At 44.9% G+C, this 26,685-nt stretch overlaps 1 protein-coding gene across 5 annotated transcripts in view; it reads right to left on the bottom strand.

Annotated features, from left to right (window-relative positions):
* Window positions 1–26,685, bottom strand: part of Phf20 (PHD finger protein 20) — a 117,259-nt gene that overhangs the window by 9,492 nt on the left and 81,082 nt on the right. For all 5 annotated transcript variants that reach the window (XM_052723476.1, XM_052723481.1, XM_052723477.1 and 2 more), the window contains 7 exons: window positions 25,325–25,504; window positions 11,058–11,336; window positions 6,564–6,662; window positions 5,458–5,622; window positions 4,768–4,946; window positions 2,613–2,712; window positions 22–217 (listed from right to left, as the gene is read on the bottom strand). In XM_052723476.1, coding sequence (XP_052579436.1) covers window positions 22–217; window positions 2,613–2,712; window positions 4,768–4,946; window positions 5,458–5,622; window positions 6,564–6,662; window positions 11,058–11,336; window positions 25,325–25,504 — 1,198 coding nt within the window. The remainder of the gene's footprint in view (window positions 1–21; window positions 218–2,612; window positions 2,713–4,767; window positions 4,947–5,457; window positions 5,623–6,563; window positions 6,663–11,057; window positions 11,337–25,324; window positions 25,505–26,685) is intronic.

The raw sequence follows: 26,685 nt of genomic DNA, 5'->3' as shown, positions 1-26,685 counted from the left end.
GCAGGCAGCAAGCACACTTACTGCAAGATGCTCATCTTGAGCTGCAGGCCGTGAAGAACCTCAATCACTTTCTGTACATCACCAAGAAGCTGATGGGTGGCCACGATCTTCTTGGCATTCTGATGGGAGTAGTTCTCTTCTAGAAATGCCAGGCCATGCATATGTCCCCGGCTCAACCACTCCTTGTCATACCAGTACTTGAAGCCAGGCCTCTGACCTAAAGTGGTGACATTGAGAAAGGGTCAAACATGGCCTGAGGGAAACCCAGGCTGCCCCATTATTGGTCCAATCATCCTAAGTTTCCCTAACTGACTGATGACTGTGTTCATTTTGTTCACATTTACCCGGCACCTGACTCTATGCCTGTCCTCTACCAGGTGTTGGAGATAAGGTAGGAATACGGCATGGTCCCTTGCACTGGCCACAGGGGTAACCAGAGCACGATTCTGACTTATTTTCCTTCCTCCTCCCTCATCTCCTCCCTTCTCTCTTTGCCCCCTCTTCTCTCTTCTTCTAGACAGGGTCTCATGTGACTCAGACTATCCGCAAACTGACTCTATAGCTTAGACTGGCTTTGAACTCCTGTTCCTCCTGTTTCTACTTGGACAGTTCTGGTGTTGTGGAATATTATTTTAACTATGTAAAGATGTGTTACATTTGTTATGCTGAGAATATTACTTTAACTGTATAAAAGTGTGTTACATTTGTTCATGCTGCATTTGTTTAATTATGTAAAGATGTGTTGCTGTTTCACCTTGCCTGCCTAAGGCACCTGATTGGCCTAATAAAAAGCTGAATGGCCAATAGCTAGGCAGGGGCTGGGAGGGAGAGACAATAACAGGAGGAGCAATCTAGGCTTGAGGAGGAGAGAAGGAGGGAGATGGGGGAAGTGGGACAGAAGCCAGGCAGCCACCAGCCAGCTAGACACAAGAAGCAGTGAAGTAAGATACACAGAAAGAAAAAAAGTAAAAAGCCCTGAAGCAAAAGGTAGATAAAGAGAAACAGGTTAATTTAAGTTAAAATAGCTAGCCAGAAACGAGCCTAAGCTAGGCCGAGCATTCAAAACTAATAATAAGTCTCTGTGTGATGGTTTGGGAGCTGGTTGGTGGTCCCAAAGGAAAAGCCTGGTATATTCTGGGATACAGATGCACACAGTCATGGCCAGCGGATTGTCTCTTACATTTAAGTCAGATTCCTCCATCCTAGACTCAGAACCTTCCAGAGCTTTTGACCACTCACAGAAGAAAAACCCAAACCCTAACTATTAAGGCCCACAGGACCGTTCCTTCCTGCTCTCCTCATTCCCCCCTATGTTTTTCTGACTTTTAGGAACACGCAAAATCTTTTTCTTGGCCTGACCTCTTTCCTCTCGTGAGCCCCTGTCTGAAGCGCCATTCCCCTAGGCCTCTCCAGGTCTGATGCTCCCCATCTCAGGTGGGCTTTTTGCCACCATCCAGCATCAAAAGAGCCTTTTCAGACCCCCGCTTACTCCCTCATCACTTCCCCTCCTGGCTTCACCTGCACACACAGTCTTGGGTTTATTTAACTTGTTTCAACTTTGGTTTTCTGTTCCCAATCCTATTAAGAGCCAGAAGAAAAGGAGCCATCTTATTGGTGGCTGCAGTCCCAGCGCCTGGAGTGTTTCTAATGGACTTATCCAGTGAATGAAAGGCTTCAAGCCCTTTCCAATAGTACCACCCGCCCCTAACTAGACAGATGAGAGGGCTCCTTTGCTTTCTCTGGACCCCTGTTCCCCATCTGTTACATGACAAATGACCCAGACAGCTCCAGGGGCCCTGCTCATTACAAGCCTCCTTAGAAAGGACAGAGAACATAAGCTCAGGGACTCAGCAGTACCTCCTGCTCCAGGAGCTCAGGAGACAGCACTTTTCAAAGAAACTCATTCACTCTTCAGTCACCAGAAAAATCCTGAAACAGGCTGGGCATGGTGGAAGGGACAGCTAAGAGCCATGGACAACCCCTGTTAATCACAAAACCAACTGATCTCCCTAAGGAACTGAGCAAGACACCGCTTAGAGTGGAGACAAGCTGTATACAGCCATGCCTTGGCTCTCCCTCTCCAGAGCATGTTTCCCTTCCCAGGGGCAACGATGCAATGGAGGGCAGGTGTACCCTCCAACATCCCTGAAATGCCAAGAACAGAGCCACATGCCCATCCTCGGATTTCTCAAGGAAAGAAGTGCTTCATTGCTGAAACTGGAACAAGAAACCAGTAAAGCCCTGAGCAAGAATGATGGGCTAATTAACTAACTCATGGAACATTCAACACTGTGGATAGAGTCGCAGCCAGGCCTACAGAAATTCTAGACTGCTGTACCACTTTGTGCTCATCATTTACAGTATCATGTGTGTTTTTCACATTTCAAGAAATGTTCTAGATCAAGGTCAAGCCTTCTGCTAGGTAAACACCTTCACACACATTCTCTCACTGCTGAGTTTAGGAGAGCTGGCCACCAGGGGCTTGCAACAAAGGTGAGGAGAGCCACCTAGCCATCAGCCAAGACATCCACCAAGAGTACAGACAGGAGTCGCGAGCTGCTGTGCAAACAAGAGGTTACATACTGCTCACACCCTGGCTCCAGAGTCTCTACCTGGAGGGTCTTGGCAGACGTAACAGGTGTATTTTTCGGGCACATTTTCTTCCAGTAATCCCATGCAGACCCCGTGCTGCCAGCACTGGCATTCTTCACACTGTGAAAATTAAAGAAGCAACAGAAATAAGAACATAGGAAACTCCTAGAAGCAGGGCCCACTTACTGGGAGTGAGGGTGAGAGGAGATGGGAGGGAGCACTTCTACCCAACAAGGCTACCACTGACCACATGGAGCTTTACCCAAGTGAGAGGAGATGGGAGGGAGCACTCCCTACTGACTTCTACCCAACAAGGCCACCACTGACCACATGGAGCTTTACCCAAGTGAGAGGAGATGGGAGGGAGCACTCCCTACTGACTTCTACCCAACAAGGCCACCACTGACCACATGGAGCTTTACCCAAGTGAGAGGAAATGGGAGGGAGCACTCCCTACTGACTTCTACCCAACAAGGCCACCACTGACCACATGGAGCTTTATACATACGTGAACAAATTAAGTTAAAAAGTCCTTAGTTATTTAGTCCCAAGAGCCATATCTGAAGTGCCCATATGAGGCTATCAGCTCTGGTACAGGCCACTAACATAAAGAACATTTAGATTGTGAGGTGTGGTGGAGCATGAGGCTAGCCTCAATTATAGAGCAAGACCGAAACCAGCCTGAGATACTTTAGAACCTGTCTCAAAACCAAAATTTAGATTAACTGAATAGTACTGAGTCCAGACTGACTGCTGCCACGCCCACCTCTCAGCTTCTACTGCCAGTCAACTGTGAAGCCACAGCCCTCATTTCACACCAAAACCAACTGCAAAAGGATAAGCAAGACATGCATAAGGTGAGTTTGCTTTTTTTTTTTTTTTTTTTTAAGTCTTTCAAGTCAGAGTTTCTCTGTGAAACCCTGGATGTCCTGGAACATGCTTTGTAGACTAGACTGGCCTCAAACTCCAGAGATCTGCCTGCCTCTGCCACCTGAGTGCTGGGTTTAAAAGTGTGTGTCACTACCACTCAGCTAAAATATACATAAGGTTCTTTAACGAAATCTCCAAAGTTCTAGAAGAAACCACAAAAGTCTACACTTAGAAAGCAGAGACACATGGTAGCATGTGACTGTAATCTCTATTTAGGAAGCAGAGACAGAACACAGCAAGTCTGAGGACAAATGGGGCTGGAGTAAGACTCATTAGTTTCATCAGCTTGAATCTAGAATCACTTGAGAAAAGTCTCTCAACAAGGGACTGTCTAGATCAGTTAGTTTGTGGTCTGTATTGGGAATTCTCTTGGGTAGGTAAATGGAAGACCCTCCCACTGCAGGTGGCACCACTCCCTAGGCAGGGGGTGCTAAACTCTGTAGTAAAGAAAGTAAGCCAAGCACAGCATGCAGGTATGAAATAGTTCCACTCTTCTGATTGCTGATGCAAAATGATGAGCTGGCTTCACACTCCTGCCACCATGCCACACTATATCCGATCTACCCCTCTAGACCTGTGGACCAAAGTAGTGTCTCCCTTAAGTTGCTTTCGTTGGGATATTTTATCATAGCAACAGAGACTCCACCTAAAAAACCATCAACTAAAAGGATAAAACACAGAAATTCAACTACATACATTAAATCAAGTCAATTTCAAAATCTGAAGCCATCTACATAAAATCAAAGAAACAAAGAAAGGAAACCAAGAGGGCTGAGCCTGTTCTTCCTAATGGATACAGACAATACAGAGTATTAACGTGTGGTGGGCGGCCAGTCCTTTCATTGGGAGCACCTGCTGCCACCAACACACACAGACAGACAGTAACAAGGAACACCAAGTACCAATGGCAGACAAATTACAGAAGCAGACTCCATTTATTCAGGCTACAAGGGAAATTTATGTCAAAGATGAGTCCACAAAGAAGACTGAATTGTCATAGTACGGTCTGAGTCCCTGATGTCCAACTCCTCACTGTGGGACCACAGGCCCACGTTAGCCTCAATGACTCCTCTCTCATTCTATTTACAGCCTAGAATTCTCAGAAATCTGAACTAAAACACAAACTCGGTCTGCTGCTGTGAGTAGTGTACACTGAGGGCTGCTGACACACACACACACTACCATGCTGGCCTCACATTCTCTTGGATGATCAGTTTATCTTCCTCTATCCTGTGTTCTACTTGCCTGAATCATGAAGTCATTTTCCTCCTGGACTTCACAGATGCAACGAACCACCTCAAAATCATAGCGGTCATCACCATCAAGCTCCTCATCTGGGTTGGTGGTCACATCGACATCTTGACCATATTCCTCATCACTCCAAAGAAAGCTCTCGGAAGAGGACTCGCTCAAATTCTCCTCCTCTGGAAGGAAAGGGAGGCCAACAGTCACTGCTCTAAACTCACAGATAACGTTTCTGCACACCACACTTGTCTCAGCCCTTCCTCCAGGGACTTCTAGGACTTGGGAAAAGGACACTGCTCTCAGGACTTGTTATGAGAACAGCTCAAATGATGCATGCTGTCTGCCAAGGGCTGAACTACATGTCCTCATTCCTCTAAGGAACCACAAAAGGGCTCCCAGAATCCCTGAGCTCACTAGCAGAAGAGTAACTTCTTGTGAACCACACACCTAAGGACTCTAAAAAGTTTCCTAACTGTCCCCAGGCAGCCAGGACCTGGCTTTCGCCATCTCTGTCCACAGCCACCGTAAGAGTTCTGCATACCATAGGGAAAGAGGCAGAGCCAACTGCAGGGATAAGGCTAGACCTTGGTGCCTGACTCCTTACAGTCACCGAGGCCTTCTTCTGCACCACACCCATTGGTCATGTATCACACACTTTCTAACAGATGACAGATGAGAATGAGCTCTTACCACATGTCTTCAGTTTCCCTTTATGGTTTCCATTATCTGAGCCATGGAGCTGCGGGCTCATATGGACCCCAGGCTTGTGTGAGGACCCACACTTGGTGACAGCAAATGCTTTGGGTGGAGAAGGTTCCTGGGAGGTGTCACTGATGTCTTCACTGCAGGGACATTCTACAAGAACAGCATCAGGCACAAATGAGCAACCCCAGGCACCATCAGGCATCCCAGAAGCAACCCAATAGGAAGCAGCCTGCAGTTCAAAGAGCTCAAAGGCCTGGGGCAGCACCCCATGGAGAGAGGGGAAGGCAGTCACTTCCTCTTCTCCCCGCCCTTCCTTCTTTTCTGGTAAAATGGCTTTTGTAAGACAAAAGGGACACTGAGAAGAAAACATGGCATCTCTTTAGCACCCAAGGATGAACAGAGATTTTTTTTTAAACACTGTTGTGATTCAAACACACTTTTCAAGATAAGCTTTTCTGGAGAGTTGGATATTTAACAGTTATGCAAGTAAACTACGAAGACCATGCACATCTGTGATCTCAGTGCTTGGGAGGCTGAATTTGATAGAGAGTCTGAGAGCAACCTGAGCTACATAGTGAGTTCTAGGCTAGCCTGAACTAAAGAGTAAGACCATGTCTCAAAAAATTCAAAGAAAAAAAAAGTTACTTATGTAAAAGGCTATTCCTGTGCAGATCCATATACCTCCCTGTGGCAGGGCACACTGGCTTATGCAACAAGTGGGGAGGCATTTATAAAGGCCAAACCTTCTGAGATTTGGTTGAGGGGCCAGCAAGATGCCTCAGTGGGAAAAGAGATTTGCCACACAAGTCTGATGACATAAGTTTAATCCCCAGATCCCACAATGGAAGGAGAGAATCAGTTCCGGAAAGTTGTCCTCTGACCTCCACATGTGTGCTGTGGCACATGCACTGTGGTATGGGGACACCTTCACTTACACACATCATAAATGCACATGCAATAATAATAAACTCAATCTCTTCAAGTGTTCTGCCTCACAATCCACACCCTCTTCCAGGGTCCACACTGAGCCCACAAGCCCTGGGAAAGGTCTGCTGGTCATTCTAAGTAGGGAAGCCTCCAGGGAAAATTACCAGGCTTGGTTTTCTTTTTCTTTTTCTTTTTCTTCTTTGGCTTCACTCTCACAAGCTCTTTGAATTTCTTCTCTTTATTCTTTTCCTTCTCCTTTGCAGCTAGAATTAAACACATGTTCAAGAGTTGTTACTTTAATATTTTGTTTTCGGTTCTAAGATCTTATTCCTTTCTTAGCATTCAAGTATGCACAAGACAAAAAAACTAACACAGTTCCTGACCTTGTCCTGCCTTGGAGAGTCGGTTCCTGCTCCCAGGAGATACACAGAGTGGGGAGCCGGTGAGACCACTCTCCCCTCACCAGGCCTTTGGGCCTGGGCTGCTGCCTAGGAGTGTGAATGAGTCTGGGTGAACTGTGCAGAGCTCATTTACTGTATGTTGACAGTTGCTTTCCTGCTTCAGCTGCCAAGCTGAGTAGTGAGGACAGACTTTAAGGCCCTGGTCCTTGATAGGAAAATTAGCTGATGCTCAGGAGGCAGAGGCAGATGGAGCTCATGAGTTCAAAACCAACTGGTCTACACAGCAAGTTCCAGGCCAGCCAGATACAGAGGGAGACTCTGTCTCTCAAATAATAATAGTAATAATAATAATAATAAAGTTCAAAGCTTGCTAGGCTACATTGTGAAACTTTGTCAGGAAAAAAGAAAACTTGTATACAGAAAAAATAAACTACAATCTATCTGCAAGAAGTCTTGGGACATGAACTCTGTGCACTGTTCCCCAAATGGGAACTACAAATGGACACAGATCTAATGCTCGATATGACCCCTCTCTCATCCCCAGAACTGCAGACTTCTCCTTTCAATTTATCCTTGCTAGGTAAGTAGACACCATGTCCCTAGAGTCTCGCTACTCTTCTGCTACTGTGCAGCATCTAGCAGGTGCCCAACCTGTGGCCCTTAGTCATAGGCATCACAAGAAGCTATGAATGCAGCCCAACATTATCTGCAGACGGCAATGTCATGTTGCAGTGTCACAAAGTTGGATACTCTTGAATTCAAAGGAGTTTGTCATGCCCCTTCAACAATAGTAAGAAAAGGTTACAGTTAAGTTACATTGATATACCTGAATTATGTGCTATCTCTTAATCCCTTGCCCCTAAAATTGTTATTTTTCTGGCAGTGCTGGGGATTGAACACAGGGCTTTCATGCTCGGCAAGCACTCTGCCACTGAGCTATATTCCCAACCCTAAAATTTCTGTTTTTATGTTTCCATCTGCAGTGTGATATTATATGGAAAAGGAACCTCTGGGAAGCATCTGAAACCATGAGCATAGGTCTTCCTGGTGGGATCAGTGTCCTCCTAAGGAACCAGAGATGCACGTGAGGATGCAAGCAAGAGATCCTTCACCAGAGCCGCACTAGTGATACCTTCATCTGGAATCCCCAGCCCCTAGAACTGTGGGAGAGAAATGTTGGCACACGGATGACGGTGGCCCATTCTCTACTACAGGAGTCCCCAGGACTGAATTCTTGCCATCAGGTTTGGCTAAAGTGCCTTTTCCACTGAGCCAATTCCCCAGCCTTCTACACAGAGGTTTAACCTAGAAAGAGTACCATGGAATGGAAGAGAAAGCAATTTGTTCTTGCTTACTCCTACCTATTGCTGTTCTCACCTGGACCATTTTCTTCCCTGGGAAAACCTTGGCTTTAGACTAACATGAACCTTGGGGCACCAGAGTGCTGCTTTCCGCTGCACTGTTTACTGTAGAGCTAGACAGTCTGCTGGCAGGGATACATCCCCTTCTCCTTAAAGAGCATTAATATCCCTAAGGACTCAGTGTTTGGCTAGGTATAGCACATATCTTGAATCCCAGCAGAGGCAGGCAGATCTCTGTAAATCTCTATAGATCAACATGGTCTATAGAGAAAATTCCAGACCAGTCAGCACTGCAGAGTATGACGCTGTCTCAAAAAAAGCCAGTGTCTGACCCTAAATATATCAAGTATTGCTCAGAGAAGAGAAATGAACCAGCCCTTTGCTTCTTTGTTCCAGAGTACCCACAACCATAAGCATAAGCACTTCCCAGAAGAGGACTTAGGTCTCTTTAGCAGGGTCCAGGCCAGAGCATGGCAATAAATCTTAGCAAAGTGAACAGGCTAATGTAGTTTAGCCTGGAGCAATGCTGACTCCAGTACTGGGATCCCCTGCTCACAGTGAATGATCTCTGCTTTTTAAAAAAAAAAAAAAAAAAAAGCAGGCATGGGCTCTGGTCCTCAATCTAGACACAGTCCAGCTTATACAAGTCAACTCTGAAAAACAGCCACCCCTGCTGGGGCTTGGGCAAGACTAAGGTAAAGCCACCAGGATGGGGATTGCCTTATGTTATAGCTCACACAGCTACTCTCTTTCTAGGGGCTCCTTGACACCTGGTCTTCCCTGGGCAGGTCTTTCCAACTCAGCCTTTAGTCTGACCAAGGGCAGCCAGCTGAAGGAAGGGGAGCTACACAGGCCAGTAAGTTGAATCCTGTTGGCCACGTTCACAGCTACTGGGTCCCTAACGTGGAAGGCTAGCTTGTATTGATTTGTGTTTCTTAAGTAGAAAACACGTGATGGATTTTAAAGACGACTTCTAGGAAAAACATATAAAGAAGTCATGATTTTTATGCAGATGACACACTAAAATGGTTAAGTCATATGTCCACTACACAGGATATGTTCTGAGAAACTTAGTTAATTTCACTGTGTAAACATCACAGAATGTGCACAAACTCCAATGGCTGCAATGTCACAGACAACATAATTTTATGACACTATGGTCATATACATGGTCTGCCATTGACCAAATTGCCACAAGGTGCCATAGGACTATTTTGGATATAAATATACTATTAAAAACACTATTTCTTTTCATGTTTTTAAAATGCGGCTACTCAAAATTAGTAAACTGCGGGCTGGAAAGATGACTCAGTGGTTATGAGCACTAACTGCTCTTCCAGAAGACCTGAGTTCAATTCCTAGCACCCATATGGCAGCTCACAATTGTTTTTAACTCTAGTTCCAGGGGTTCTGACACCCTCACACAGATAAACATGCAGGCAAAACATCAATGCACATAAAATAAAAATAAATTATTAAAAAAATAGGAAATTGCACATGTGGTTCAGATTCCTGGTGAGTAACACAGCACACATGAACAACCTTACCTGACGCATTATGTCTTCCCGTACAACAAAAGACTGCCCTCTCACCTGTCGCACTGTCCCCCAAAAAGTCATCTTATACTCTAGACACTAGCAGGTATCCTAGATATTCCATGTTGTATTTAATATCAGAGATTGTGTGTGTGTGTGTGTGTGTGTGTGTGTGTGTGTGTGTGTGTGAGAGAGAGAGAGAGAGAGAGAGGTGGCACACGCACATGTGTGCTTGCCCTCGCCCTCGCATGTGTGTATAGACACCAGATACTGATGCTGAGTGCCTTCATTCACTCTCCCACTGTCTTCTGAGACACAGTCTCTCATTGAACATGGACCTCACCATTTGTCTAGGCTGGTTGACCAATGAGCCTCTGAGATCCACGTCTCCTCCTCCCCAGATCCACAGCTCTGGGATTTGCAGCCCCATACCACTGCACCTGGCTTTCACATGGGTGCTGGGGAGCCAGACTTAGTTCCCACAGGCACAGTCCACGTTTCACCCCGAGCCGTCCTCCTAGGTCAATACCTACACACTTCAGTAACAAAGAGCTAACCAAAATAAATCAATAATGCCTATGTGGCAAGAGTGCAAATTCAGATGCAAATGACCTTAGAAGATTGTAGGGTTCATTGGAAATCTGTCGAGTATAGAGGTGCACTTCTGCAGTCCCAGCACTTTGGAGGCAGAGACTAAGGGATTTGGAACTCAAGAGCATTCTCTTATGCCAGCCTGGGCTAAATGAGACTCTGTCTAGAAAAACAAAGTAATTTATTGCAAATTCATTAGTCATACTGAAATACCCTTGGAAACATAATTTTCAATTTCATTAAATTTTAGAAGAAACTTCAAAAAGGGGGTGGAGGGTTTTTTTGCTGAGGCAGGAAGAAAGACTTGGTGGTGGTTGTACTGGTGCATTGTGGTTTTCTGTACTAAGCGGTTTTGAGAAAGCATCCTGAGGTGCAGTGAAGGGTCAGAGGGTTCACACCTGCCATCAGAAACAGACAGACTCAAGGTCACTTGTACATTTTTTGAACTTCTGTCCTGACAGGAATGGGACATGTGTCTGTGGGGTAGCATGGTGGCATCCATCTGTCCTGGGCCAACTTCTGCTGGTCTTGAGCTCCTTTGCTTGGTGGTCCCCACTCATCATCCTGGGAGCACCACAGCCTGCACAGTAACTCCCTCAATGTCACATGAACAGAGAGAGGCAGAGCTTCCTGGTTCCTTGAAGAGGGCTTCAATTCCACAATGTAACTCCCAGAACCACCACCTCTATTGGACGGTCAACTTATGGCAGCTTTCCATCTAAGAAATGTCAGAGCCCTCCCAGGACACACCACAGAACCAAGATACTCACTTGGGGAGCTGGCAGAGACTCGCTTCCTGGTCAGGCTCTCCTGGCTGGCCTTGTCAGGCACTGCAGAGCCCCGAGTTTGCACATGCCTCTTCCCTGGGCTCTCCTCTGGCTCTGGTGATTTCTCCATCCCGTGGAAATACTTCATATGATAGTGCAGCAGTTTAGCCTTGCGGAAAAATTTCAAACAGTCCACAACCTTGCATCGAAACTTGTGATCTAGGTCCACAGATGGTACATTCAATGTCACAAAGTCATCTGCTTTCTTCAAAGTATTTGGAACTGTAAAAAAAAAGAACAAAAAAAAAAAGTGAAGAACTCTGGACTGTGCTGGCTTTTATGGAGTGCGCATCAACACACAGCCAGGAAAAGTGCAGTGGCAGGGAAACCCCGCCCAAAACATCAAAACACACTGCTACCTTGCAAAGCACTGTTTGGAGAAAAGGGACCCAACATGGAGGAAACAGCCTTGACCCAGTGTTAGAAAGAGGAGACATACACATCATCTGAAACAGCCTTAAGTCCTCAGGGTTCACAGAGCTTGGGCAGAACCAGGGAAACATTATAGTGGCTCGTGGGCTGGACCAGAGTTAAATTCACCATCATCCTTTGCCAGTCTGTGTGGACAGAGCCAGAGGTCTCTTAGGAAACCAAGGGGACTTTACAATAGCATTTGTACAGAGCTTTGAGTTTACTAAGCTTTGAAATGTCACCATATACTAATTTTAAACAACCTAAATACTGCAAACAAATGCACAAAGCAACCAAGCAGAGGGACAAGAGAACATGAGAACCCAGAGGACTCAGGGAGCAAATTCCAACCTGGAGCCTCCCATATTCAAACACGCAGAGGCTCACAGTCTGTAATATGCCAGGATGGAGTAAAGCTGTCACAGGCTCTTCATATGCCTCAGAAACTCAGTCAATAGCTGGGTGTTAGGAGTGGACACCTGTTACTGGAGTACTTGGGAGGTAGAAGACAGGCTCAAGTTCAAGGCCAGCCTGAGCTACACTTGCAGAAGACCCAGTGCAGTTCCCAGCACCCACATGGTAACTCACAACCATCTGTCAACTCCAGTCCCATGGGATTGGACACCCTCTTCTGGCCCCTTTCCCCCCTGCATGCATGTGATACACAGATAAAAATGCAGGCGCAACACTCAAACACATAAAAATATATAAATACTTTCTTAAAGGAAGGAAGAAGGAAAAGAAACTGTCATTAAAGGTCTCCCTTCAGAGTGTCATCAACCCAATGAGAGTAATTATCTTTTACAATCCAACTCTACTCCTGAAGGGACTTTTCTTGAGGGATGTAAATTTTCCCTTAATGCTATGACACACTTTCTATTAGAAATAGGTCACATGCTAAATCTCTGGTAAATATCATGATTACTTTGGCCAAAAGTACCATCAAAAGAAAAAAATGTTTAAATCTTAAATTCAATCTAAATTAAACACTACATTTCAAAAATCTTCATTTCAAAAATCTTCATTTCAAAATTGAGTTGGAGACCTGGTGAATGCTGTTATATAAAGAACTTCAACAAAAAAAATTACAACATGGACACATGCCAAATAAGAAGGCCTTCAAAACATTTTCTGCCCATGCTCAGAAACAAAGAAGATCCAAAATAGCAACAGGAAAGAGGGAAGGTAATGTGAAGTGAGATGGGATACATGCTGTTCAGATATAGAACTCCAGAAAAGAGCATCAGTGAAGAATCCAAAATTCAAACCTCTAATCTCACTATGTAACCCAGGCTGGCCTTGAACTCATGAATATCATCCTGCTTCAGCCTCCAGAATGTAGCAATTACAGACATGAGCCACCATATCTGGCACTAAAATTCTGTATTTAAAAAAAAAAAAAAAAAACAGCTAAGTGGTGGTGGAGCAGGCCTTTAGCATTTGGGAGGCAGAGCCAGGCGAATCTCTGTGAGTTTGAGGCCAGGCTGGTCTATAGAATGAGTTCCAGACAGGCTCCAAAGCAACACAGAGAAATCCTGTCTCGAAAAACCAAAAATAAATACATAAAGCAGCAACACTAGCCTTTTGGGAACAAGGACAGGTGGATCTCTTCAAGCTTGAGACTAGCCTGGTCTATATAGTGAGACCCAGTGTTGACTCAGAACAAACAAAAAAGACTTCCTCCCTCACAAGTGTGTGCTCATGCATAAACATACACCTACACACCCCAGGTCATCTGGAGTTTCCTCCTCATGGATCTATTAGGTTGAACCATAAAAAACTCTCATTTATGTAGTTTTTAAAATTATTATTAAATGTTTTATGACGATTTTGTTTGCATGTATGTTTGTGTACCACATACGAGCCTGGGACCTGTGGAGGATAGAAAGGAATGTTGGGTCCCCTGGAACTGGAGTTAAGACAACTGTGAGCCTCCTTGTGAGTTCTGGGAGTTAAACCTAGCTCTCTGGAAGAGTAACCAGTACTCTTAAATGTCAAGGTATCTTCTATTTCTAAAGGAAATACTGGCTCGTTCATATGGCTCAACTTAATAAGTCCCTTTCACAGTCTTTCAACAACTACCTCAGACAACTCCAATACTGCATGAACAAACATAAGGTCAAAGTGCATCAAAGACTGCCAGCAACTCTCTGCGGGTGACGAGATCAAGCACAGGCATGATGAGCCCCAACATTCTTGAAGCTTGTTTGAAGCTCTAGGCTGTGATCCACTTGTTTGTAATAGAAATGCTGAATGCCAAAATAGTAAAATCTTTGAATTAAAATCTATAAACTGGAGAGATGTCTCAGTGATAAAGAGCATGAACTGCTCTTGCGGAGGACCCAGGTTCAATTCCCAACACCCACATTAGGCCTGGGCTTTGGTGTGAAACCAACTGTAACCCTAGCTTCCGGGGATCTAACACCCTCTTTTAGACTCTGTGAGCACTGCAGTTACATGCACAAGCACATTCATGCATATACGCTCTCGTGGACACACACGCATGTGTATACACACACACACGCACCCCCCCCACACACACACCCCCCCCCACACACACACACGCAAATAATAAAATAATAATAATTTAAATGTGGGCTAATTCCACAAAGAATTGTCATTCTCACTAGTCAAAAGTGTGATCCCAGCTAGATATGGTAGAATATGCCAGTAATCCTAGCACTGAAGAGGCTGAGGTAGAGGACTGTGACTGTGAGGCTAGCCTGGGCTACACTACATAGTGAGATCTTGCCCCACAAGACGAAATACAATAAAACAAGGGGCTTGTGTGGTAATATGGTTGTTAGAGTACTCACCTCAAATGTTTTTACCTCCAGCACTGAACAGTCTGAGGCGGTACACACCTGTAACCCTAGCACTCAGTAGTTAAAGGCAGGAGAATTAGAAATCCAAAAGCTATCCTCAGCTACATATGGAGTTCAAGGTCAGTCAGTTGTGAACCACCTCCTGACCCTGTAAGTTCAGGGTCAGAAGACCCTGTCTCCAAACAAAACTGCATCCTTGCACACACACTACCAACTACATAAGGCAAGCAGCAAAGTGGCTGTGCAGCCGTAGGTGGGCCTCCTAGCTGGATGGTCTGTTCAAATCTGGATCCTCCAACTTACTACCCTTGCCTCAGTTTACTCATGTGCAGAATGGAGATAATAAAGGCAATGACATCACTGAGTTATGAAAATTGAATAAATTATATGCCAAGAGTCTTTGAGAGGGCTGCCTGGCATTTAAGTATACAATAAATATGGGCTACTGTTACTCTACAGAATTATTTTGTACTTATGAGCAGCTGTTTTGGAACTGACCAGAAGTGTGTCATTGTCCCCACCCCATCCCCACTGCATAGTCTCACCAGCTCATCCCTGTATTAGCTACATATCAAAGCTGCCTCAGTCAGTATGGTTCTTCAGTTTCTTGCCTATGAAAGTGACAAATACCATCATTCCAAAGAGTTGGAGAGTTAAAGATAACCTATGCATAAAGCAGGGGATTGATAGACGGAGATGTTTTTCCCATAAGCAGGCTCATGGGTCTCTAAAATTCGGATGGAGATAGCTATTGTAATTATCAACCAAATGTGAACTGTTTCTTCAATCACCTCTTGCACATCCTGGCTAGAGGATAGATTATCTTGTAAAGCCTTCAGTTTTGTCAACATATTTCTAAAAAAGTAAAATCCAAAATAAACCACAAAACTCCTTCTGTGCCCAGCCAGCAAAATCATTACCCCCACTTTAGGAGCATCTTTTATTGGGTCAGTGAAAGTTTTTTGGGAGGAGTGGTGGAATCTCTTATCTGTCCCAGGCTGTCCTGAAACTCACCTTCTGAGTGCAGGATTAAAAGCATGTGCCACCATGCCTAGCTTTAAAATGTGTGTGTGTGTCCATGGCGGGTAAGGTGACCTGCTGACATCCCACGCAAACTAAGTCAGAAGCTCATTTTTTAGTAAAAGGGGGACCCTGTAGATCCCTGGCCCCCGTTTTGGGTAACTGTTGCCTTGCTTGCTGACCTTGACCTTGATATCCTCCCTATGCTAATTCCCTGCCGGGTTCCACCCTTCTGAATGCTTAAGGGAAGTTCCTTGTCTGTGTATTCTGCATAATGGGAGCTAACAGCTTAGATGCAAGATTGTAAAACATCTGTAGCGTACTTCTGCCTTCCGGGTTCTCCCATTGTGCTGTAAGCCTGTATTTAAGACCTCTTCCCTCCTTCAATAAACAGCATTTGGCATAAAAAAAAAAAAAGTGTGTGTGTGTGTGTGTGTATGTGTACACATACATATCTTAAATGTGTAAGAGTGTCTTGCCTGTATGATTCATGTGTACCATATTCCTATCTGATACCCATAGATGCCAGAGGAGGGAGTTGGATCCTCTGGAACTGGAGTTACAGTTACAGGTGGTTGTGAACCACCATGTTGGTGCTGAGAATGGAGTCCAGGACTTCTGCAAGAGCAGTGAGTGTTCCTAACTATTAAGCCATCTCTCTAGCTCCATTTTATGTTTTTAATACAGATTAGGACTGGGGATGTACCTCAGTGGTACAATGCTTGCCTAGCATGCATGAAACCCTGGAGTTGACTAAGGGGGACCCTACAGTGTCAATACAGGTAGATCCACAAAGAGATGAGAATGAAAACTCAGTTCAGATTGATTTCGTCAACCTGGATCAGACTTTGGGAAGTCTAATACCAGGCGGTTCATTGTCAGCGTATTTAAAACACAGTACAATTTCAGAAAAGATTTCCAGACAACAATCATTCCCATCCCAGGTACACAATAAAGCTTAAGGTATAACTACTTATAAATTCCTTTACAAAGTACATGTGACCATGAGAGTGGGTTCTACAGCTAAAAGGTATAGAATCTAGTGTGGTCTTTAATGGGTAGTAAAGAGGTCAGCAGGCTATAAAATACATGTGGCATCTCCTGTAAGGATGGGTCCCATTAAAGATGAAAGTCTAGGGAGGGAGAGTCTGAGATATTGGGGGATTTAGGTGAGGTCTGCCTCCACAGATAGCAAAAAGGTCCTTAACAATATCCACTCCGAGCCTTCTCGGCTGGAAAACAGGTATTTTATCTCCTCCATTGAGGAGAGGCCCCTGTGTGTTTAACATTCCTGGTTTCCCTAGTGATCTGTGGGTGCAAGGACCTTTGTGCCCCCAACATTTGACTTACAATACTATTTTTTTTAAAGAGCAAAACATAAAACCACAAGTCAAAGTATATCTCAACTTTCCCAGTTTTACAAAATTTGTCTTAGTTAGGGTTTCTATTGCTGCGATGAAACACTATAACCAAAATACAACTTGGGGAGGTTTATTCTGCTTACACTTCCATATCACCGTTTATCATCAAAGGAAGTAAGGACAGGAACTCAAATAAAGCAGGAACCTGGAGGCAGGAGCTGATGCAGAGGCCATGGAGGGGAGCTGCTTACTGATTTGCTCACTATGACTACTCAGCCCATTTTCTTATAGAACCCAGCTGCGTGTAGCTCCGGTGGAGCTGCGGCCTGCAAGGCCACAGGCAAGTGGCTCTTTTTATGAATTCCTGCCTCACGTTGGGCACCAAATGTAGATGAATTTCTAAAATGATCTTATTAAATAAAAAACCTGGAGCCAAGTATAGGGGGTGAAAGCCTTAGATCAGAGAAAGTCACCAGTCAACCTTACCTCACCAACTCCATAGCTTCCAAAATGCGAGTTACTTCCTGTCTACCCACACTTTTATTGCCTTGCTGTTCTGCCCTCTCATTGGCTATCTTAGCCCAGCTACCTCACTAGCCTAGGGATGGCACCACCCACAATGGGCTGGATGCTGCCCCTTCAATCACTAATTAAGAAAATGCCCTACATGCTTGCATACAGCCTGATGGTATGGAGGCATTTTTTCAGTTGAGTTCCCTCCTCTTATATAGCTCTAGCTTGTGTCAAGCTGATACAAAACCAGTCAGCAAAAAACTACACGGTAAATTACAATTACACCTAATGAACTCTGCCTGATTGTTTTAGTCTAAGACCTTGGTAACTTTTTTTCATCAGTTTTAGTTTTTGGAGGGGGTAAGTTATTGCTATGTAGGATAGGCTACCTACAAACACCAGACTTCCTGCCTCCACATTGCAAATGCTAGGACTACAGGCCTGCACCAATATACCCAGCAAAAACTTTGCAATTCTTACTGCGCAAAACTATATATTCTTAGGTCTTTACCCAAGTCAATGAAAGAAAGTACAGTAGCTAAAGAAAACCCTCACAAGAGCCTTCAGACCAACATTAACCAACCATGCAATAGTTTCCTGAGTCAACTCAATTTCATCTTTATAGCCTACCAATGTCCTAATCACTATCTCCTTATTTATGAGCAGATTCCAAGAGGGTGTAGTCTGACTATCTGCTAAATTGGGACACATGGGACCTGACAGTCTACCACTCTAGCAAACTTCTGAAAAGATAATAAAGTCAGTTCAGCAAGATAAACTGCCCCCCAAATCAAAATCCCTGATTTTTCTTTGTATTTGAGCAGACAATGGGACAGATGGACTGCCAAGAGAAGCAAGCCTGGCACCTGGGTGCCTCTGAGTGGTGGCAGTGCCAGGATCACACAGGCTATGGAAAAGACACTGCCGGGTATCACTAGGACAAAGCCACTAGCCAGCCAAAGCAAGAGCTCTTTCCAAGGACGGAGGCGCTGACAAGGCCGAGTGCATATGGGAGTAAGCATCAAGAGATGGACCATCTGAGCATTACAAATCTTCAACCCCCTGGCGTCCAGGCAGTTGGTGGTCTTCACTCCCCTGTGTGATTCTTCCATCCCACCCCTCAACCTGAGCAGCATCCTGAGTCACCTCTAACGCATATGGCAAAGGCGGCAGCCCCTGTCAGTGAGGCTGTAACACCAGCTTCCTGGCAGACAGTCTCCTCTGCCGGTTTAAAAACACAGGCCGTGTTCTGAGCCACTTCCCAGAGGCCAGTGCACAGAGGACCCAGAAGTGCCAGCAAAATGCCACGGCTCTCAGTCACCATCTTCAAGTAGTTGAAGACTGGAGTCCTCCCCTGAAAGCTTTCAGATGGAGCCCAGCAGTGGACAACCCCTGGCTGAGTCGCTCACATTGACTATGAGAAAATAAAAATGTTTGAAGCCTGGATTTGGAGTAATACTATTATAGAGAATACAGAGTGGGATCAGCGGCCTTCTTGTTTCCTATGTACTTGTATGTGTATTTATATATGCATGCATGTGGTCCCCGAAAGCTAGTGCCATCTGGATTCCATCCTGCATGCAGAGCAAGGGTTTGGCCAGGTCTGTTTTCATCTGTGTCCTCTGGGGAGAGAGCCAGGGCTTTCTGGCTATTAGCAGCACTCAGTTCCTTGGAGGCTAGTATTGCTATAAATCACACATACCTGGGCAATGATTTATACTTTTCCTACTATAATAAATATATACTATCTCATACTTCTGAAAAAGCTTTTAAACTAGGCTACCATTTTGATTGTTTCAGTTTGCTGCTGCAGTGGTAGGGGCTGAACTCCAAGTTTCATGCACGACAGAACTGCACCACCCCAGTCCTTAACTCTGTTCACTGTAAAAGTCCACATTAGGGGCTGGAGCAAAGACTCGCAGTTAAGAGCACTGGCTTCTTTCTTCCAAAGGATCTGGATTCAATTCTCAGCACCCAGGTGGAAGCTCACAACAGTCTGTAACTCCATTTCCAGGAACTCTGAAGCTCTCTTCTGGCCTCCACATACACCAGGCACAAATGTGGTGCACAGACAGATACATGCAAAACACTCCCACACAAAAAAACTTAGTAAAAATGCTAGACCTACTCTAACCTCTTTCTGTATGCCCATTGCCAGTATCTCAAAACCTCAGGTAGATGACACCCATGACACTCAGACTGGCCTAGGCCTGGGTCTTCAGTACCATCTTGTTTTTCTAAAATTCTTCCCACCTCAGCCAACACCACCTGGCCCAGTGGCTGCTTCGTGCTCTCACCGCTCACACCCTGCTCATTCTGTGCCTCTTCTCCCTGCCATTCCTCCCTGGCTCAGTCAAGTCTTCTCTTCCATCCAGACACGATTCAGTGTGTGGGAAGGGATCCACAGGGGCCCCTCTGGCAAGGAGCACATGCCATCTACAGCTGGTACAACGACTACCATGATGCTGCACCTCATCACTGGCACTCAGTATCTGTGCTGGATTCTGTCACCTATCACTTCTCCAGCCAGAGGAAAGGATTCACTTCTCATGGTCTGGGGCTGCCTCAGCACCAAGATCTGGCACAGCTGGACTCTGTCAGTAATGGAACCATGTGGCCCTGGGCATTCCCACTTTCTGACATGTTCTGTGCAATAATACAGTAATAAAAGATTTTACAGGTCTGTGAAAGAATAACTTTCTCTGCTCCGAAGCAATGAAAAACAATCCAAGGGAGACCCAAACAGATTTCAATTCACAATACTAGTCAAATGTTGAAATTAAAATGTCATAATAAGAATAAATTTAAATGTCCATGAATTTATCACAAAACTATGGCAAGTCTGCATTATCTACCTTTTTGTTCTTTCTTTCTTTTTTTAAAGACAGGGTCTCACTATGTAACCTTAGCTGTCCTGGGACTCACTATGAAACCAGGCTGGCTTGGAACTCACAGATATCCTCCTGCTTCTGTCTCTCAAGCACTAGGTATTAAAGGAGTTGAACCACCATGTCAAATGTAACTTTTCCTTTATAAGACATAGTCTGAAGTATGCCAGACTGGCCATGAACTTCTGATCCTTTTGAGTGCTTGGATTACAGGTGTGTACTACCTGGGTTATGTGGTATTGAGGTTTGACCCCAAGCTTCCTCCAAGCTAAGCAAATACTCTACCAAGTGAGCTACATCCCAGGCCTGTATCGTGTAATTCTAACCATTAAATAGAATAACTAGAGATGAGCAGAGCACTTGCCTAGCATGTGTGAGGCTGTGGTTCCATCTCCAGCAGTATAAAGTGGGGTGTGTGTGTGTGTGTGTGTGCGCGCGTGCAGCCTAGGCATAGTGGTACAGGCCTGTAATGCTAGTGCCTCAGAGTTAGTTAGAGGTAGTAGGATGGAAGTCCAACCTCATGTAGATAGTGAGCTCGAAGCCAGGCTGGCTGGCTGGGCCACACAGGACCCCATCCAAAAAAAAAAAAAAGACAAGGGCAGAGAATGAAGTAGGTCTACATTTACTAACCTATTTAATCTCAAGACATATTGTTAGGTGAAAATGGCAAGTTGTTACTATATACATGTTGAATGACCCCATTCATACTTACAATTGAAAACAACAAAAAATAAGAATACAATGAGCCGGGCGGTGGTGGGGCACACCTTTAATCCCAGCACTCGGGAGGCAGAGGCAGGCGGATCTCTGTGAGTTCGAGGCCAGCCTGAGCTACAGAGTGAGTTCCAGGAAAGGTTCAAAGCTACACAGAGAAACGCTGTCTTGAAAAACCAAAAAAAAATGACAATGAAAGAGCAAGGTATAATGAGTCAGGCCTATAATCCTAGCACTTAGAGGATGAGGCAGGAGGATTGCTGTGTTTAAGGTCAACCTGGGCTGCAGAGTAAGACCCTGTCCAAAATAAATTATGAAGGGTGGCAGAAGCTCTACCTCAGCTGACAGAATGCCTGGCTGTTTTGCACAAAGCCTTTGGTCCAGCCCCCAACACTGAAGACACTGAGCTTAGCGGTCTACAATCCCAGCACACCGCAAGTGGAGACAGGAGGATCAGGGGTTGAAGATATCTTCGCCTATATAGCAAGTTCCAGGTCAATCTAGGATACAAGGAACCCTGTCTCAAAATTAATGAATTAGGGCTAGGCATGGCGGCACATGCCTTTAATCCCAGGAGGCAGAGGCAGGCAGATCTCTGAGTTCGAGGCCAGCCTGGTCTACAGAGTAAGTTCCAGGAAAGCTGGGACTGTTACACAGAGAAACCCTGTCTTGAAAAACCAAAAACCAACAACAGCAAAATTATAAAGGGGCACTGTCCTTTTTCCTGTCAACTTTAAAACCATGTACAATAGGAAAATTAAAAGTAGATGAAACATGACTTGGGTGTGGCGGCACCTGCTTGTAATCCTAGTACCTGGCAGATGGAAGCAGGAGGATGCTAAGTTTGTTGCTGGCTTGAACACACACACACACACACACACACGCTCTAACTCTACAGAGCACAGGGGCAGCAAGAGGAGAAGGACCCACCTGTTGAGAAGCTCTAAAGCAGCACTCCTTTATGTCCGTTCCACCGCCTGTCCTTCCTACCAGACGCCGCTTCGTCATGTTCCCCCACATGAGAGACAGTTACAGAAAGTCTATCTACCAGCTGCTGTTGTTGAGACAGGATTTCACTCTGTGCCCCATACCAGCCTTGAACAAACTGGGGAGTCCAGGGGAGCCTCAAATTCACAGTGATCCTACAGCCTCAGCCTCCCAACTGCTGGGACTATATGTGTGAGCAACCACGCTCCTCTTCTTTGTACTATAGAGACAACATGATCATGGGCCTGAGGTAATTTCAAATTAGACTTACTTAAAAATATACACAGGGCTGAGGGTGTAACTCAGTGGTATAACCTTTGCTTGACTTGTCCAAAGCCCTGGGTTCAATCTAGCACCGCACAAGAAAAGAAGGCATGGCCAGGCATGCAGCTCAGTAGCAGACTGCGTACTCAGTAGGGGTACATCTGTGGTTTCCTTAGCACCAAGAAAAAAGATAATATATACATGTATGTTTACATATGTACACATACGTAATGTATATGTGTGCTCAGAAAAAATATCTAAGAAAATACTTTGAGGGCCAACGAGACGGCTCAGTGAGTAAAGGTGCTTGCTGTGTACGCCTGACAATGTGATGCTGATTGCCAAAACCCATAAAAGGTAAGAGAGAAGTGGCTCACAAAGTTGTCCCCTGACCTCCATGTATCTGGTCCCAGTGAGCGTTTCCCAGCTCTCCCACAGAATTTCTGCATACAGTGAACATCTATGCCACAAGATGGCAGTGTTGCCGCAGGTGCCTGGGCTAGGTTTGGGAGGCCCCGCTGCCAGCCTTCTCTGAACTCGACATGTTGTTTTTTCCAGCTCCAACTGCTACCTAGGAGTCTCTCACACAGACATGACCCCATCTAGGTTTAGCAACACCAAAGCCGTGGCAGTAGCCTGGAGAACAGTCACTACTGTGCTACATCATCCAGCCACCCTGCTCCCTGAGGCTGTTTTGCTGACAACCCAGTCCGTTTCCTGTTCACTTATATAACACATTCCTGGAGCATGAGTCTTTAGCAGCCTTCTTCCCGGCAATCTTTCTGGATCATCTGTATTTCCCACAGAGCCCTTGTTCCAAAACAAACCCCAGGAACACTACTCTGTTTTAAACAACCCATTTCTCCACTTTAGCTACAGATTTCCAAAGGCTACCCCCATCCCCAAGTCCTGATCATTTGCTACATGCTGCCCCTCACTCAGAGTGGACACACGACTGTGACAAGCGCCTGGCAAACAGGTGGGCCTGAACCTCACACTGTACAAAGTCTCTCCAGGCAGCAACTTTGCTCTCCTCTCATTGTGTCCACAGCACCCAGCAGCTCATCACATGGGATGGGAGTACAGCGGGAGGGCAGATTTGGGACCACACTAGCAATCCATAGGAGCAGATAGTTTTGGATGAGTTGCTTCTTCTTGAAACTTATCAGGCTCCTTTGTCTACTGTAAAGTTAGACTTAACTTGAAAGTCAAGAACTCCACAAATTCCTCAAAGCAAATGGCCTCAGACTGACAGCAACTTCCCTGTTAGGGCTTAACCTACTTTAGGAAGCCTGCAATTAGGTCAAAAGGCACACACCTGTGTCTCATGGGCCACACAGTGCTTAGGCCCCATCTTCAAATGCCTACCCGCTGCCCACCTTCCAAGAGCCTTCCTCTAACCCTGCCTAAACACCACCTCTCTCCCAGAGGCAGTTAAGAACACTAATCATAGCCAGGCAGTGGTGGCGCACGCCTTTAATCTCAGCACTCAGGAGGCAGAGGCAGGCGGATCTCTGTGAGTTCGAGGCCAGCCTGGTCTCCAAAGCGAGTTCCAGGAAAGGAGCAAAGCTACATAGAGAAACCCTGTCTCGAAAAAACCAAAAAACAACCAAAAAAAAAAAAAAAAAAAAACCAACCAACCAACCAAACAAACAAAAAAAAAAACACAAAAAAAACAAAACAAAAAAAAGAACACTAATCATGCCCATTCATCTTTGTAAAATGAATGGCCAGAACTCTTTGGCACACACAAAGGGCTGAGAGAGGGAGTTCTGAGTTTAGTTCCTCCACAAGGCACACATGGCTGCGGGCATTCTAGTCCCAGTACTTTATTTTAAGGGTTTCTGGAGTCCACGTGTTGATTATCTATTTTGTTAGACAGAAAGACATAGAAGGGCATAAAACAGATAACCCCACTTGGTGATACAGTGGGCTATAGACACAACTAATCAAAGTAAAATGATTATACATCTAATACTGTACTCCAGAAAACAGAACCAGGAAGTTTAGGCCTGCAATTTTAGCACTGAGAGGATGAGACAGAAGAATTGCCATGAGTTTGGGGATAGCCTGGGCTACACAGTGAGTTCTAAGCAAACTTGGGCTCCAGAGTGAGGCCCTGTCTCAAACAAAAGCATAGAGAATCTAAGTTTGTGAAAGCCACAACTCTTTTAGGCATTATGGTAGACCTACTTAACTTAAGTGTGCAACACTTGGTAGCTTCTAACACTACGTGGCAAATACCTTTCTGCTTACTTTATAAGAGACAAGCAACCACCAAGCCTACATGGGTTAGAGCTACTGATCTAGAAACCACATGAATCTGTTCTCTGTTCTGTGTTACATGCACAACATTCACAAATTAGACAGTTTAGAATAAGGTCTGGAACTTACATGCATTTAACATCTACTGATTAAATGAACAGATGTGCAACACATACATCTACTAACACACAACACACATGGGAAAAAAAGAGGACAGGACTAAAACAACTAAGATTCTAGAAAGCTAGGACAAATCTTTTAGAGACAAAGCAATAGAGAAACTAAACAGGTTACTTCTTCGAAGTGATCAACAAAACTGATAAGTCCCTAGCCAAACTTATCAAAAGGCAATATAGTAACAAAATCAGAAATGAGTGGCATATACCATTAAATAAAAGAATTTTGTCAGGAGTGGTGGGCATGCTTTTCATCTCAGAACTGGGAAGACAGAGGCAGGCAGATCTCTGTGAGTTAGAGGCCAGCCTGGTCTACAGAGTGGACAGCTAGAGCTACATAGTGAGACTCTGTACATGTACACACATACATGTACACACACACAAGTTGAGTTTTGTTTTGTTTTTTTTTTTCCTTTTTATTTATTTTTCTTGACAGAGCCTCACTGCAAAACCCTGGCTAGCCTGGAACCTTCTATGTGAATGATGCTGGCCTTGAACTTGTAATAATGCTCCTACTTCTGTCTCTCCAATGTGGAGATTACAGGTGTAATTATATTACTAATAAAATGAGTGGTGGTGCGCACACCTTTAATCCCAAACACTCAGGACACAGAGGCAGGTGTATCTCTGAGTTCAAGGCCAGCCTGGTCTACAGAGCAAGTCCCAGGACAGCTATGGCGGTTACACAGAGAAACCCTGTCTCAAAAAACAAACAAACACCTTACAGTTAAAGTAAAAGTGCATGCATACACATAAAGCATGGTCAAGTTAATGCTAAACACACACCTTCAACAGTCGAAACCTCCTGTGCCTCAGCAAGAGGAGACACCGGTTCTGTTTTCATAGTGTTTTCTCCCATTGACTTGCAGTTCACCTCCAAGCCTGCAGCCCCCAGTCCATCCCCAAAGGAGTGGCAAGTTAATACAGATGAGACCTGGCCAGCTTCCAATGGAGACTTCAACTGACCTAGAGGAAGAAATAAAGAATGCGTGGGAAATACATATATATACAATTAAGAAATAAAGAGTTCCAAAACAGACTAGAAAGCCAGGGATGCCTTGGAGGATGACATGTAAGAGCACACTTCAGGGGCTGGAGGGACGGCTGAGTCAGACTGTGTACAGCTCTTGCAAAAGACTCTGGGGCAATTCCTAGCATTCATGATAGGTAGTTCAAAACTACCTGTAACACCAAATCCAGGGCTTCCAATACCCACATTAAAAAGAATGAAAAAAAGGAAACCAAAAGAAAAAAGAAGACAAAGATTGGAGCACACATCTTTAATCCCAGCACTTGAAAGGCAGAAGCAGGTAGATCACCGTGAGTTCAAGGCTCACTTGATCTACATAGTTGAGTTCCAGGCCATAGAGCAGTCCCATCTTAAAAACAACAACAAAAAAAAAAGAAAGAAAGAAAAAGGAGGGCCAAAAGATGCTTCCAAGCCCAACAATCTCTAGTCAATACCCAGCACCCACTCCACAAAGAGAACGGAGTCCCACACGTTATCTTCTGATCGCGCGCGCGTGCACACACACACACACACACACACACACACACACACACACACCACTAAATAAATTAAATAAATAAAATGTATTTTTTTTAAGAATTAAAGAAAGAAAAGGCCTTCCACTCATACAGCCAAGGCTATATATGTACCTCAAAGAATTTTGTTAAATGAAAGAAAGTCAGCAGTAATGCACACAGAGCAAGACAGCATCAAAAAGGCAGAGAGGCAGGGCTCCTCAAGCCATGTGCCTCCAGCCTAACACACAGCACAGAATAATAAGCAAAAACAACCACAAAAGCATCCAGACCATCTGGGAAAAACAATATACCATCAAGCACTGCAGCACCTTCAATAGTTGGATTTCAATACAATCTAACCTGGGACTGGAGAGATGGCTCTGTAGTTAAGAGCTCATACTGCTGCGGCACACATGCATGTGTATGTGTATAATAACTATACACATATAGTCGTTGTTATTATTAGATTCTGTTTTATTTCCTGTTTATGGGTTTGGGTGGGGGGTTGTTTGTAGCTTTGGCTGGCCTCGAACTCATAAAGATCTGCTTGCCTCTGCCTCCCCAGTGTTGAAATTAAAGGTGTGCACAACCATGCCCACCTGTGCATGTTGTGTTTGCCT

Source organism: Peromyscus californicus, unplaced genomic scaffold (assembly GCF_007827085.1).
Source record: "Peromyscus californicus insignis strain IS unplaced genomic scaffold, ASM782708v3 Scaffold_7__1_contigs__length_154581171, whole genome shotgun sequence".
In the NCBI taxonomy this organism is placed as follows: Eukaryota; Metazoa; Chordata; class Mammalia; order Rodentia; family Cricetidae; genus Peromyscus; species Peromyscus californicus.
This window is presented reverse-complemented; position numbering and strand designations above follow the sequence as displayed.